Source organism: Lissotriton helveticus, chromosome 2_1 (genome assembly GCF_964261635.1).
Source record: "Lissotriton helveticus chromosome 2_1, aLisHel1.1, whole genome shotgun sequence".
NCBI classification, from domain to species: domain Eukaryota; kingdom Metazoa; phylum Chordata; class Amphibia; order Caudata; family Salamandridae; genus Lissotriton; species Lissotriton helveticus.
In genome coordinates this window covers 120,448,538-120,464,777 of record NC_136059.1, presented here as the reverse complement: position 1 = coordinate 120,464,777, position 16,240 = coordinate 120,448,538, and the positions used below count along the sequence as shown (strand labels likewise).

The 16,240-nt window shown below is 44.0% G+C and overlaps 1 protein-coding gene across 1 annotated transcript; it reads right to left on the bottom strand.

Moving 5' to 3' along the window:
• Positions 1-2,156: 2,156 nt before the first annotated feature.
• On the bottom strand, positions 2,157-11,249 carry LOC144819244 (epidermal differentiation-specific protein-like). The gene is made up of 2 exons (XM_078677217.1): positions 11,087-11,249; positions 2,157-3,099 (listed from the first exon to the last, which is right to left on the bottom strand). Exon 2 carries the CDS (start codon positions 2,952-2,954, stop codon positions 2,436-2,438), a length of 519 nt encoding a protein of 172 aa, XP_078533343.1. The 5' UTR covers positions 2,955-3,099; positions 11,087-11,249; the 3' UTR covers positions 2,157-2,435.
• Positions 11,250-16,240: the final 4,991 nt, after the last annotated feature.

The window sequence follows — 16,240 nt, the reverse complement described above, 5'->3', positions numbered from 1 at the left end:
TTCAATCACCCAGCCACTACCCATACACTTATATAATTACCCAGGCACTACCTTTCCACTCCTCCAATCACCCAGGCACTACCCCTGTACTCTTGCAATTACCCAGCCAGTACTCATGGACTTATGAAATCACACACGCACTACCTTTACACTCCTCCAATAGTAGTTTTTAGTCTTGTATTACCACTTTACTGCAATAGGAACACTCTTAGAAGAAATCATTTAGTTAAGTCGGGCTTGACTTGGGAAGGATCCAGCAGGAACTATGAATTTCTAAGAAGGAACTGCCTTTTCTGCGTGAAGTGTCAGTGCTCCCCAGAAGCCTTAGTTCAGTGAGTGGTTGGACGTGGGTCTTAGTTCTGTGAGTGGTAGGACGTGGGCCTTAGTTCTGCGAGTGGTAGGACGTGGGCCTTAGTTCTGTGAGTGGTAGGACGTGGGCCTTAGTTCTGTGAGTGGTAGGACGTGGGCCTTAGTTCTGTGAGTGGTAGGACTTAGGCCTTAGTTCTGTGAGTGGTAGGACGTGGGCCTTAGTTCTGTGATTTGTAGGATGTAGGCCTTAGTTCTGTGATTGGTAGGACGTGGGCCTTAATTATGTGACTGGTAGAACATGGGTCTTAGTTCTGTGATTGGTAGGTTGCGGGCCTTAGTTCAGTGAGTGGTAGTACGTGGACCTTAGTTCTGTGAGTGGTAGAATGGGGGTCTTAGTTCTGTGAGTGGTAGGACATGGGTCTTAGTTCTGTGAGTGGTAGGTTGCGGGCCTTAGTTCAGTGAGTGGTAGGACGTGGGCCTTAATTATGTGACTGGTAGAACATGGGTCTTAGTTCTGTGATTGGTAGGTTGCGGGCCTTAGTTCAGTGAGTGGTAGGACGTGGGTCTTAGTTCTGTGAGTGGTAGGACGTGGGCCTTAGTTCTGTGATTTGTAGGATGTGGGCCTTAGTTCTGTGATTTGTAGGATGCGGGCCTTAGTTCAGTGAGTGGTAGGACGTGGACCTTAGTTCTGTGAGTGGTAGAATGGGGGTCTTAGTTCTGTGAGTGGTAGGACGTGGGCCTTAGTTCAGTGAGTGGAGGATGTGGGCCTTAGTTCAGTGAGTGGTAGGATGTAGGCCTTAGTTCTGTGAGCGGTAGGACGTGGGTCTTAGATCTGTGATTTGTAGGATGTGGGCCTTACTTCTGTGAGTGGTAGTACGTAGATCGTAGCTCTGTGAGTGGTAGGACTGGGCCTTAGTTCAATGAGTGGTAGAATGTGAGTCTTAGTTCTGTGAGTGGTAGGACGTGGGCCTTAGTTCTGTGAGTGGTAGGACGTGGGCCTTAGTTCTGTGAGTGGTAGGACGTGGGCCTTAGTTCTGTGAGTGGTAGTACATGGGCCTGTGAGTGGTAGAATGTGGGCATTTGTTCTCTGAGTGGTAGGACATGGGCCTTATTTCTGTGAGCCTTAAGACGTGGGCCTTAGTTCTGTCAGTGGTAGAATATGGGCCTATTTTCTGCTTCAAAAGTGAGAGCTTAGTGTGTGTAAATAAAGTGGAGTAGACTGTGTGCCCTGATCAGGAGCTATGTGCAGTGAGTACATTCAAAGGCTTTGCCTTTAAGATATGTGAAGAGGTGGTGTGGGTTTGGAAGTCCAGGTAATAAATGTATCAGCTTAAAATGGACTAGTTCTTTGTGTGTTGATGTTCTGTGGGTGTAATGTAAGCACATTCCGTGGATCTGCCAGGGAGATTGAACAAGATGTGTAGGGTAGGGAGGAGGAGGGAGGAAGCAGCCATGTATTCACCCAGTAAATAAACGTTGAGAATTACCCATAAGTGCGTGCATGTGTGCTAGGTGTGTGTGTGTGCGTGTGTGTGTGTGTTTATTCTACCTCCAGTCCTCATTAGTCCACAGACCTCTCGCATACAACCCAGAAGTGAATAAAACCTACATTAGACTTCTGGGATCAGTGGATTGTTTCAGGGAACTTCTTAATGGCCAAGGTAAGAAAGCACCATCTGTTTGTAGCTGAGGTTTGATGCCAGCCTTCCCCATTTCAACTCCCAGTCAAGAAGGCAGTGGCGCCAGTTGGAGACACACAGTTTCAGTGTGCAGTAAAACACACGTCCGTCTGCAGTGGGCTGCAGTCCAGGAGACAGGCCTACAGACCACACAGACAACATCCGAGGTAGATTTATTGTGAGTGCTGCTTTATTTCATGCAGAGAGGGCTGAAACAGGCGAAGCAGAGGCGTGCACACCTTGTACACCTGTTCAGGTAAATACAGATAGTAAGAGAGAGATTGTGAAAACAGCTCAGTTAGAAGTGTTAAAACAATGTAGAAGATATGCTGATGATTAAAGTCCCTCTTGCCCTGTGGGACGTGTGGAGTAGAGTGACTGGCAGACACGAGGGAGCCGGCCAATCAGGGCATGCCTCTGAACTCTTATCTCGAGGAAGCTTCCTGACTATTGGTAAGGCTTCAAGGAGCTGGCTGTGTTGTCAAAGCCGATACTCTCATACTTAGGCAGTTCGTCTCCAGCCAGGGCCACGATTCTGTCGCCCTTGTAGTCTTCCTTCTCGTAGAGACACCAGGCTCCATTGGTGACTTTGTGGGAAGAGACCATGTCATTCATTTTAAACACATTCAAGTTTGGGGTGGCTGCTGTTAGGGTGCGTTCTACGCCTCTGTAACCTTCCTTCTCGTAGATGGTGATTTTTGGATTTCCCAGACCGCCCTTCACTACGCGCACTGACGAGATGGCTTCAGAGAATGCATCCAGGTTCTTGTACTCCCCCTCCCGGAAGAGCTCAAAGTCATCCTTGAAGCCCGTCTCTTTAAAGACGACGCAGAGGCCGCCGCTCACTTTCATGGACTTGGCCCGCTTCAGGAATCCAATTGTTGCCAAATCTGCTTGATCTTCTTCGACAGCATCAGAAACCTCCCCCTTGAAGCCGACTTCAGTGTAGAAGTAGATGGTGGTCATGGTGGAGCTTTCTGTTAGCTCTTATAGTCAGCCGACTCTGGTGCTAGGCGCTGTGAGGGTCTCAGGTGAAGCACACGCTGGTGTCTCTTGGACGCTGTGACCTGGAAGACCTGAGGAGAAGCAGCGGCTGGACTCGCAGTCTGTCCTGTAATGGTGAAAAATGTGCATCTGGTTAATATGAAATAAAGGCTACGTTTGATTGACAGAAGCTTGCCTCCTTCTGAAGGGGCATGGTAATCTGCACAGCATACAGTCGAAGCACTGGCATCGCTGAAATAATGGAGATGAATCTCGTTTCAGTGAATGCATTTTTATTTCTGCTTTGTTCATTTTCTGAACAAGGTGTGCTCATTACCAAAGTTAAGACAATCATTCTTTCGAAGCAGGTGAAGGGTTAAGCCAGGAGGAAACCCCTTACAGGTCCTCGATAAACCCTTCATCACACATTCGGAAACACATTTTTCTAGTCATTTTTTTCTACAGCCCATTTTCTGTTTTCTGTTTTAGGTGCAAAGCTGGCCCAACTGGGGGGAGCAGTGGAGTGATGGGGCCGGAGGTCGAGAAAATGAGAAGGGGGGGCTCTTGGCCCCCCGCCCGCATGGCGGTGCGGCGAACGCCCCCTCCTCCGTGCCTCTCGGTGGTGGGGCGTGTCTTCTGGGGCGCGCCCTACCACCGATTGGCTGGCGCCCTCCCTGACCCGGATGGCATTGAATGACATCCGGGTCGGGGGGGCGGGCCGCAGGAGGGGCTGGGTGGGTGGCCTAGCCACCCCCCTCTGGGCCCCTCGCGAATAAAGAAGCGGGGAGCGCCCAGGTGGCCCTCTTGTGCCCTGGACGCTCCCCCACACCGGTCGTGCCCCGCGCTCGGGGCTTCTTGTTTTCCCACCCTCCATCCCTGGAACAAAATAGTTGATGCTTTTCTAGTCTGATTTAGTGTGTAATGTGCTAGTATGTTACCTTATTTTCATACATAAGTAAACCGTATGTGGTTTGTATATTTTGCTGACGATGCTTTCTTGTAGGAATTTTCTCCCTTTTTTAGCGAATGGTGATGAAATGTTATTGATGTTGCAATTGTCCATAGGCCTTTTTCCCTTTGTAGCCTCTACTTTTATGTGTGATGTATGATTTAGCCAGTGTAGTTGTCCTTTAGAATTCTTTCCCTTAGGTCGTCGTATTTATTAGGAGTGGGGCATGCGGTAAGGTCATGACCGGTGAGCAGCTATTTTAAGGTCTGAGGGGGCGGGCATCATCCAATGGAGGTTCCCGCCCAGGGGGAGGAGGCCATTGGCCCCTCCTAGAACTTCAGGGGCAAGGTAATTGGTGCTTCAAAGGGGCGCGGGTTGGAGGAGTCACGCTTTCCTTAGGCTGGTAGCCACCCCGCGTGCGCATACTTATGAAGTCACCGGATGACGCAGAGTAAGGGCCCTACTTAAGTGAGTAAATGGAGTTCACGGCGTGGACCGGGTAATTACCGGGCCCGGCTGCGCATGCGCACAACTCTAGGTGAGGCGCAGCTAGTAGGACCTGACACCGGTTAGCGACCTTGCCATATGGCCAGAAATGTTAGATACAAAAATCAAGATGAGGATGTTAGATTCGGTTAGGAAACAATCTGTATTAGAGTTTCTGTTAAGGATAGTCTCTCACACCTGTTGACAATATTGTATCTAATGTCCTGCTGATTTTTGTATAAACTGATTCTCATGCAATTAAAAATTTTATTATTTTTATACCTTAATAAATACGGCCGGGGGGTCTAGTGACCTCCCGCCTTCCAAAGATAACCAGGTCTCATGTTCATGTGTCCGGGGGTGGTGTGGACATAGGGAGGGGGCAGCAGCCAGTCACTGACCATGCGAACCGTGCTCGGCCTGACTCCCAGTAACATTTACTAATTGTGTGCAGTGAGAAACTAATGTGCAAAAACGCACATATACATGGGGAATATGCTTTGCACATGTGTGCACTAATGTCTGGGCTTGTGCATGAGAAACTAGGCCGCGTTACACTTTTTGCATTACTTGCTTTTTATAAAAATAATGCTGCTTGCATATTAATGGCCTTGGTAGGATAACTCCGGTTAGCGACGCATTTCATGCGTTACTCATCGCCCCCACGCTGGGGGCGATGAATAACACTAATGAGATGCAGGGGGGCGTTCCCATGTCCAACCACATGTAAAATGTGGTTGGAGGTGGGATTGCCTTATTCACAAGGCAGGCCTTGGGAGAAGGAGACCTGCGATAAACGCGTCTATCGCAGGTCTCCCAACGGCTGCTTTTAGTACGTGTTAGGCATTGCTAACATGAGGGGGTGGATCATAAAGCTGAATCCACCCCCCCATATTATCAAGGCACACATTATCGCGTGAAAACAGCGCTTGTTTTCACGCGCTAATGCGACCTATCGACGATTTCACATCGCCTGTTGGCTTTAGCGTTGAGAATGCGCTGCTAACAGGCGATGTGAAATCGGCGATAGATTTTTCCACGTTATCAACTCTGTGCGATATTTTTTGCACAGCGTTGATAATATGCCCCTGAGTTCCTGTAGAAGTTGCAACAACTGTGGGCTGCACGTGTAGATTTTTGGGTATCACTGGGGTGCTCTGAGGGGTGTGGTGGAGGCAAGGCGCAAGGGGGTACTGACACGTCCAGAAGCTGAGAGGGTGAGCGTCGCTGTCCGTCGGTTATGCTGAGAGAGGCCTGGCTGTTCCTGTCCTGATCTTATTCCTGTCTGCAGGGCAGAAACAAAGCTTGTGCCCACCGGGTAATGGGAATGGGCAGGAGACTGCTTGCACCTGCGTGGCACAGTTAGACACTGAACTGCCACAGGGCAGGGAGAGAAGAGCACCACACAACTCATAATTCTGATCCCTGTGCAAAGATATGGGATCGGAATTCAGCCCAGAACTTGTAAAAAGGGCCCTAGACTACTGGGAAGACAGTAACATGCACCACAAAAATAAGATAGACTCTTCTGCAGAACTTCATGTAGAATACTGCTGAGTACACGCGGCGTTTCTTATATTGTCTGTGAATTGTGGTGCATTTCATACTGTTGAAACAAAATAAGTATTTCAGTTGTTTAGTTCATTGGGGCCGGTGTACGGTGGAGAAGTGTGGCTCAATGGTTAGAGCGGCAGACCCTGATGCAGAGGTCTAGCCCGGGACCAGGGTTCAATTCCCCGCCTCGGCGGGTCTTGGGCTCAAAAATTCCACGGACCTGATAATTCTTGCCTCGGTGCCTATTCCAATCATGGAGTCCCACTTTGCAACTCCGGGCAATAGCTTGCTTAATCTCCACAACGGCCCCCACAACGCTAAGGATGCCTGGCCTCCACCTTGGGGGTACCCAGGAGTAGACACCTCACAGGGAAAGCCAGGATGGGTTCCACAGCGTTATTCATACAAGCACCTTGAGACCCTTGCGGGTGAGTAGTGCGCTATACAAGTATCAATTTACATTAATAGTGTGTATTTTACCACACTATGGGTCAAGGTGAAACCTGAAAGCAGACCTGTGCTTCAAACAGTTAATCTGCACAACCACTGAACTCAACCCTTGTGTCCAGTATCATCCCACCCTACCAGCGCCACTGATTCCAGTCCCTGCAACCTCCTGCCTTTCCTCCTGGGTAGCATTAGCATATTTTGGTCCAGTAGAATTGTCCAGCCTTCCTTTTTGTGTCTGATAATGCTAATCGCAGCACCTAAAGCCAGGGCCGGCTCTAGGGCGGTGCGATCGGGGGAAACATCCTTTTCAACGCAACTTTTACCACGTAGTGCCTTTACGACGCAACTATTACAATGCATGTCATTACAACGCATTGCGCTGGGGGGGGCGCTCTAGGATAGGGAATGGATTTAATTTACTATCCAACTCCTTCCCTACTATCCACGGGGACTGGAGTTGGAATAGTAAATTAAACTATTCACTATCCAGCACCCCTTGACGCTATGTGTTGTAACAGCTTGCGTTGTAAAAACTGCGATGTAAAGGCATGCATAGTAAAAGCATGCGTTGTAATGTCATACATCCGCGATCGGCGCCCCAGGCACTGACTTCAGGGAGGAAAGGGTTTTTTTTCCAAATATATTGTGGATGTAAAAGCACCTGCTGCAGCTTCTTTGCCTCCAGCAATTTCGAGGCAACAATAAACAGGTCAAGATAACTTTGGTGATTAATGGGTCAGCTGGAGAGAGATTGGAGTTTTGTCTTGGGGAAGTTTTGACTTATACTAAGGTAGCACAGAGGGTGCAGATGCCTGCTGCAAAGAACGTATACTATGCAATCACAGAGTGCATATAATGTAAATATTTTGGTAGGTTACTACTTTTGTCACAGAGATACTTTTATGACCTGCAGTTTATAAGTTACAATTCTAATATAGAACAGTGACCTATTAACTGTCATCAAAGAGCTGCAAGCAGACTGTAAGATATAGACCAGAACGTTATGTTTCCTTACCCAGTCTTTCATTATCCGTATGTCGCAAAAAGGGATCATTTGGGTAGAAATCATTTCTTATTCATAGCGATAACCCCCAGCCACTGTGTTAGGTTTAAAATTTTGAGGCCCTCATTTGCAACAAAATGACGCAGCGCTGTGCTGCAAGACATTTTCCTGCGCCGAGCTATGTCATTTTCAAAGCAGAGGGATGCTTCATATTTATAACAATATGACACAATCCTGTGCTTTCCCCTGCGCTGGCTCACAATTGGCTGCCATGCGCCAACGCAGGCGCCCTTGAATCATGGTGTAAGGGTGCCTGCGTTGCCGGGATGACTATTTATGTGTAGGAAGGGGCTTTTTCCTGCACAAAAACAATAAATAATGGTGTTTTCCTCTTTCTATGCATGCTGCAAAATGAGGAGAAATACAAGTATTTCTACTTGTTGCGCCTCCGTACGCCTTCCCTGGGGAGGCGTAGGAGTCTGAGGCATTCTCAGGTTTTGTGAAATGTTGTAAATCTGGGAATGCTGCAGAATCCATATGTGTTGCATGGGAACACCCACAGCAACTCAATTGACATGCTCCTTTCACCAAAGTGATGGGTGAAAATGGGCCGTATTTACAAGGCCAATGCACGTTGGCTTTGTGTGACCTTGTATATATGGACCAGCACACCTCCTGCCAGTGTGTCAGAAAAGTGAGGCTCCGTTGGCAGAAGGAGCTTGTAAATAAGCCCCTGAGTGCGTGCCTCTCCAGGTCAAGCACCCTTAAACTATACTGCCTACCAGTATTGATGACATATGACTCCTACACCTGTGGTTCTCTGTCTTGTGTAACATTTCCTGTGGACTGATTCCCACACGTATGATTCATTGTCTCTGTGTAATGTGTGTGTGATGTAAAGTGATGCGTATTGCTCTGACACCCTACACTGGCATGAGTGGCGCTAAAAAAAAAATAGCAATGCATGTGGTAGAGAGTGATTATGGAGACTTGAGGAGCACTATTAAAGGGTGGTAGTGAGGGACTCCGTAGCAAAGGAGGTCATTGGGGGGGCACCAACAGACATTTTCACACTGGGCACCACCAGCGCTGAAGCCAGCCCTGCCTAAAGCAGCGCGCATGCCTTGCTTACCAAAGAGACACCCATTTGCACTCAAAAAATGGCACTAAGGCCTCAAAGAAATGATGGGCACTCTTGTTCGCTTACTCTTTTTATATTGCTTTGTTAACCCAGAAACCAGGTAGGATGTCACTTTGCAGTGTTATATTTCAAAGGGTATCACATTTTATAAACACCTCGCTGTTAGGTCTTTACTGTACTTTGTACTGTTTGTCCCCTTCGTTCTGCATCCTGAATCCCTGATTTATAATTGACAAAGTGACTCCACCTTCTACAGAATGTAAATGCCCTTTCCTGCCTACTCTCCAGGAACAGCCTTTGGGTAGTGATCTGCCCAACGCCCAGCAGGGTAGTCTCTGTCGAAGCGCACACAGGAAGATGAGACAGGTTTCCGCATTTGGCTGTGATCAAGAAAGACATAAGGATGGACCTCACCTTAAGAGTCCCTTTAGCTTGTACAGAGTCTCTGCAGTCCAAACCTCCCCCTGCCATCTACCAACAGCCCCTTGCTAACAAAGTCTTCATTTAATTTGTAATCTTCACTCTCCAGACACAAGAATTTAGGCAATACGCCTCTGCTCTCTAAGAACGATGTCCTCACCATCCACCTTGAGCCTAACTAAAGCCTGGGGCATCCAACATGGATCCCTCTGTTCTTTTGTAATTAATACCGTGAGCCCAACTCGAGGATGAACATCACAAGACGTCCACTGCCAGCATTTGGAGAAACTCTTTCTTACTGTGTGCATTATTTACAAGTGTATTTATGTCACATTGCTACGTCTTGAGGTTACTGCTTCCTTCATTCTCAGTCTAAGGTTCTTGGTGTTTCCCAGTATAGGTGCCCGGCCATTACTATAGGCTTCAGTCCATGGACTGATCAGTTGACCCAGCCGGAATGGTGGTCTAGTGGACAGACTACTCCTCTGACTCTACTGCCTAACATATCACTATCTTCAACTTGTCTGACTCAATGCCAAACATATCACTATCTTCTACTCATCTGACTCTAGAGCCCAACATATCACTATCTTCTACTCGTCTGACTCAATGCCCAACATATCACTATCTTCTACTCATCTGACTCTAGAGCCCAACATATCACTATCTTCTACTCATCTGACTCTAGAGCCCAACATATCACTATCTTCTACTCCTCTGACTCTACTGCCCAACATAACACTATCTTCTACTCGTCTGACTCAATGCCAAACATATCACTATCTTCTACTCGTCTGACTCAATGCCAAACATATCACTATCTTCTACTCATCTGACTCTAGAGCCCAACATATCACTATCTTCTACTCGTCTGACTCAATGCCCAACATATCACTATCTTCTACTCGTCTGACTCAATGCCCAACATATCACTATCTTCTACTCGTCTGACTCAATGCCAAACATATCACTATCTTCTACTCGTCTGACTCAATGCCCAACATATCACTATCTTCTACTCATCTGACTCAATGCCCAACATATCACTATCTTCTACTTGTCTGACTCTAGAGCCAAACATATCACTATCTTCTACTCGTCTGACTCAATGCCAAACATATCACTATCTTCTACTCATCTGACTCTAGAGCCCAACATATCACTATCTTCTACTCGTCTGACTCTGTTGCCAAACATATCACTATCTTCTACTCGTCTGACTCTAGAGCCTAACATATCACTATCTTCTACTTGTCTGGCTCTAGAGCCTAACATATCACTATCTTCTACTCGTCTGACTCTAGAGCCTAACATATCACTATCTTCTACTTGTCTGACTCTAGAGCCCAACATATCACTATATTCTACTCGTCTGACTCAATGGCAAACATATCACTATCTTCTACTTGTCTGACTCTAGAGCCCAACATATCACTATCTTCTACTCGTCTGACTCAATTCCCAACATATCACTATCTTCTACTCATCTGACTCTAGAGCCCAACATATCACTATCTTCGCATGGAAATTATGCTATTTCTTTCCTCAGTCTTGTGCCTGTCCTCTACACTCCAAAATCCGGCATAAAAAACAGATCTTAATTAAAAATTGTAAGATTGTCACCTCTCTTTTTTTCTTTCAAACGGCCCATCCTCTGGATGCCTCTTGTCTCTGAGCACAACCTTCTCAAAGTCACATGCATGTTTGCCTTAATCTCTATGATTGTAACTGTGAGCATTGTCCACAACCCATTACAATGATCACTTTGAATGTCAAACAGCTGCAACCTTAAAATGACCAGTCCCACTTGATGCTCATCTGCTGACCAGACCAACCCTCTGCATGAACTCACATACCCCCCCCACTAATGCGACACCTCATTGCGATTAATTTCATCTGCTATAAAGAAACTGGAATGAATGCTTGGAGTTACTTGACTAATTCACCCCCCTAACTAACAATAGCCAATAATACTCGATTAACCACTAAGCTTTGGCTCTGGAGCAGAATGCTGCCTGGCGTAAAGCAATGCAGCGCCTTATCAGGGATAGTAAGCGCTATATATACATGCAATTACAATATAATGCAGGGCCCTGGCTGTCTTTGCTCACCGTCGGATGAAGCAGCAGCTTGGCTCTCCGGCTCTGGTCCTGGCTGTCTCTGGGCACTCTCGGGTGAAGCAGGAGGCGTCTCTCAGGCTGAGAGCACACTGGCAGTCTCGGTCACTCAGGGAGAACCAGCGGGTGTCTCTCTCTGACACCTGGGTGCTTTTATACTGTCTCAGCCCTCCCAGGGCGGGGCTGTGGGAGGAGGAGGAGTGGCCACCCACATTCCCACCCACACACCCTGTGAACTTACCGAGGAAATGAGATCATTTCTTTACATAGTGACGGTGCAGTTTTTTTCAAAGGAAATGTTCACAACCGCTGTCTTCTTTCTGTACTTTGCAGCAGTTTTGTTGATTAAAATATTCCCTCAAGGCGCTTTCAGGAAATTGCAGCAGACAAGAGTTTGCATTTCAGATCGGATTGCCTCAGTTCTGAGGAATCTTCAAAGTAACGAATGTTGCAGGAGCTTAAAAATGAAAAGTGGAAGCATTTACTGCCTTCAGGGAGAGAGCTAGCAAGCCATCGAGGGAGTGAAGGGGGGAGCAAGAGAACAAGCGAGTAAGTGGGCGAGCAGAGCTGTACCTGAACGGCGCATTCATTCGGGTTATCTTGTCTTTAGAGCAAGTTCTTTAAAAAAACACAAGGTCGGTCGGAGTTCGAGTCACTTGCTCTTAGCGAGCCACGGAGAATCCGTCTGTGCCCTTGACATCACCTTAGTACAGTGGCCTTCAAATTATTATTTTAAAAATAAATAAATATAGAATATTACACATGTAATCGGGTAGACCCTGCTTACGTGTTTAAAAGTGAACATTGAACAGTCAGGTAGCATGTTTTTTGTCGATGGTTCATGCACTTTATTGCCAGATCGCATGATAAAAGTGAAGAGAGGTTCCTGTGGGAGGGGCTGTGGGGAGGTCATATGGAGGTCACTCTTTCGACCCCTCAGGCTGGCTGGAGCTGAGAGTCCTTGAGGGGTCTGCAGGGGTGGGTGCAAGTGTGCGAGAGAAGCAAGGCGTCGACGGACTTCTCCAGAATGAACCAATGGGGCTGGGGGTGCTCAGCTCCTGACCTTTTTTACTTTTAAACTGATTGATAATAAAAGCACTTGGCGTCATAATGAGCAACACACAATATTCCTGAGCTTTCTAGGCGGGACATGTGGTTTGAGTGGCACTGCTTGAGGCCCCCTTCATTATTTGGTATAGACAGGCACACAGCGGTGCTCGGTGCTATCTAGAAACCTTGACATACTAACCAGGGGAGTGTGAACTTCACTTCGTATTTTAAAGATCAAAAAGAGTCATTTCAGGGTTCTTTCAGGGCAGCACAAAGCATTGCTTCTACTATGGGTGTCAGTGGGTGAACTGGTGCCTCTTGGCAGCTGTCCCCAGATACACACTCTACCACTGGCGTAACCCTGATCAGAGCCTGGGCCCCAAACCCGGCAACATATTCCTGTTCTATCTACCCACTGTTCCTCTGGCAAAGCCATTTTCTGTCAGACCTATCACCTTCCCCAGAGTTTGAATCCCAGATCCCAGCCCTATGCACCTTCCACAGAGTTTGAATCCCAGATCCCAGCCCTATGCACCTTCCACAGAGCTTGAATCCTATATTCCAGCCCTATGCACCTTCCACAGAGCTTGAATACCGCATTCCAGCCCTATGCACCTTCCACAGAGCTTGAATCACTCCTTCCAGCCCTATGTGCCTCCCACAGAGATCGAATCCCATATTCCAGCCCTATGGGCCTCCCACAGAGCTTGAATCGGGAATCACTGACAAAATATCGACGTTGAAAATATCGACCTACAGGAATATCGATGCAGAAATATCAAAGGCAAGAATATCGACATCCTATCTATAACATGGTAACTACAAAAATATCGGAAAAAAATATAGATGTTAAAAATATCGATGTTAAAAATATCGTTTTGTTTTCTGTAAAAATATAAATGTAAAATAAAGTAAATAACACTAATAAATAAAATAAACATAGTTAAAATAATCTAATAATGTTTAAAATAAATAAATAATACATATATAATAATAATATATTAATTAAAAATAGACAGAAAATATCTCATATATACACACTTAACAATAAGTTGTAATAATTATTTTAATAATTTATAAATTAATAAAAAAGATTATACATTACAAATACATTTACAAACATAAAACATAAACATAAATAAAAAGTAAAGAATTATGTTAAATACATTACAAAAATAAAATATACCTTTATTGTTTTTAAAATTAATTATATACTACATTATCTAAATATATACAAAAAAATTAAATATCGAAATAAATAAAAATGCTATTCAAAATCCAAAAGTAAAAAAATACATTAATAAAAATGTTGGATAGCATAGAACTTAAAATTACCATTCCCACTCTAGAGAGCACAATAGTAGAGAAACCGTTGTATAAGCGTAGAGGTAAAAATTACTATTTCAACTCCAGAGAGTGCAACAGTAGGGAAAACATTTGATACCGTAGCGGTAAAAATTACTATTCCAACTCCAAAAAGTGAAACAGTAGGGAAAGCGTTGGATAGCGTAGGGGTAAAAATCACTATTCCAACTCCAGAGAGTGCAACAGTAGGGAAAGCGTCGGATAGCTTAGGGTTAAAAATTACTATTCCCACTCCAGAGAGTGCAACAGTAGGGAAAGCGTTGGATAGCGTAGGGGTAAAAATTACTATTCCAACTCCAGAGAGTGCAATAGTAGGGAAAACTTTGGATAGCTTAGGGGTAAAAATTACTATTCCAACTCCAGAGAGTGCAACAGTAGGGAAAGTGTTGAATAGAGTTGGGGTAAAAATTACCATTCCCACTCCAGAAAGTGCAACAGTAGAGAAAACGTTGGATAACGTAGAGGTAAAAATTACTATTCCAACTCCAGCGAGTGCAACAGTAGGGAAAACATTGGATACCTTAGGGGTAAAAATTACTATTCCAACTCCAGAGAGTGCAACAGTAGGGAAAGCATTGGATAGCATAGGGGTAAAAATTACTATTCCCCCTCCAGAGAGTGCAACAGTAGGGAAAACGTTGGATAGCGTAGAGGTAAAAATTACTATTCCAACTCCAGAGAGTGCAACAGTAGGGAAAGCATTGGATAGCGTAGGGGTAAAACGTACTATTCCCACTCCAGAGAGTGCAACAGTAGGGAAAGCATTGGATAGCGTAGGGGTAAAACGTACTATTCCCACTCCAGAGAGTGCAACAGTAGGGAAAGTGTTGGATTATGTAGGGGTAACAATTACTATTCCCACTCCAGAGAATGCAACAGTAGGGAAAACGTTGGATAGTGTAGGGGTAAATATTACTATTCCAACTCCAGAGAGTGCAACAGTAGGGAAAGCGTTGGATAGCGTAGGGGTAAAAATTACTATTCCAACTCCAGAGAGTGCAACAGTAGGAAAAGCATTGGATAGCGTAGGGTTAAAAATTACTATTCCAACTCCAGAGATTGCAACAGTAGGGAAAGCGTCGGATAGCGTAGGGATAAAAATTACTTTTCCAACTCCAGAGAGTGCAACAGTAGGGAAAGCATTGGATAGCGTGGAAGTTAAATATAACATACTTATAAATATGTGTTGTAATAACTCTACATCATTTGCAAATACCCATTAATAATTACTAAAAACATAATTACAATTGAATAATTAATTAACAATACATTAAAAATAAATAACAATAAATATTATTTAAGAAATATACATTACCAAATAATAAATATTGAACGCTAAAATATTTTCCAAAACAAAAAACATATTATAATTAAAAATTGATTAACAATTAAAAAATTGTAAACATATTTTTTTAAATAATAAATATTTTTAAGGGAAAATTATTTACCAAATAATAAAATTAATTTCCAATTAATAAAAAGTAATTAACAATTAAAACCAACAATTAACAATTAAAGAAAATTAATTACCAATTAAAAAATGTAATTAAAAATTAAAAATTGTATTTAACAATTACAAACCTTAATTTACAATTAAAAAAAGTAATTGCCAATTAAAAAATGTCATTACCAATAACAAACCTTAATTACCAATTAAAAAATTAATTAGAGATTAAAATTATTAATTACCAATTAATATTTAATTATAAATAAATTTACGATCAATATCAATTAAAAATAAATAATTACTTAATTACAATTAAATGACTTCCCACCCAATTCCCATATAAACCCACAACCCGCTGCAGAACTAAAACGCAAAAATGAATTAAAATTAATTTAGAAATACTAAAAATTAATAATTAATTTACTATAATTAAATTACTTCCCACCCTATTCCCCTATAAACCCACAAGCCGCTCCAGTACGAAAACATAAAATTAAATTAAATATAACATTTTTAATATATAAAAAATAGTACACATATAATTTAAATCAAATAAAAAACTTAACAAAAAACATATAACACATACCTATAAAATACATAATAAAATACATAACAACAAACAAATATCGATATTAGTAACATCGAAATTAGTAACATCGATATAATTGATATCGATATTACTAACTTCGATATTACTTACATCGATATAAAAAAAATCGATATTTCTTACCTTAGGTTCGATATTCTGTCCAACGATATTCTTGACCTCGATATTCTTCACCTTCGATATTTTAACTCGATATTAATGTTGGTCGATAATTTGGAATCGATATTTTGACTGTGCACCCTTGAATCGGATATTCCAGCCATATAAGCCTTTTGATAGGGCTTTAATCCCGTCTTCCAGCCCTATGCACCTTCCACAGAGCTAGAATCCCATATGCCAGCCCTATGCACCTTCCACAGAGCTTGAATCACATCCGCCACCAATCACATCCTGTACCTGAGAATACCACATCCTGTGGTATGTCTCAGCAGTCATACAATGGACGGGGATGTCTCAGTGGGTCATATGTTTGACGGGATCTCTCAGCGGGTCATATGCTTGACTGGGATGTCTCAGCGGGTCGTATGTTTGACTGGGATGTGTCAGCGGGTCATATGCTTGACTGGGATGTTTCAGCAGGTCGTATGTTTGACTGGGTTGTCTCAACGGGTCATATGCTTGACTGGGATGTCTCAGTGTGTCATATGTTTGACTAGGATGTCTCAGAGGCTCATATGTT

Coding starts and splice junctions, on each gene's coding strand:
- LOC144819244 (XM_078677217.1), bottom strand. CDS start 2,954: ATGACCACCATCTACTTCTACACTGAAGTCGGCTTCAAGGGGGAGGTT.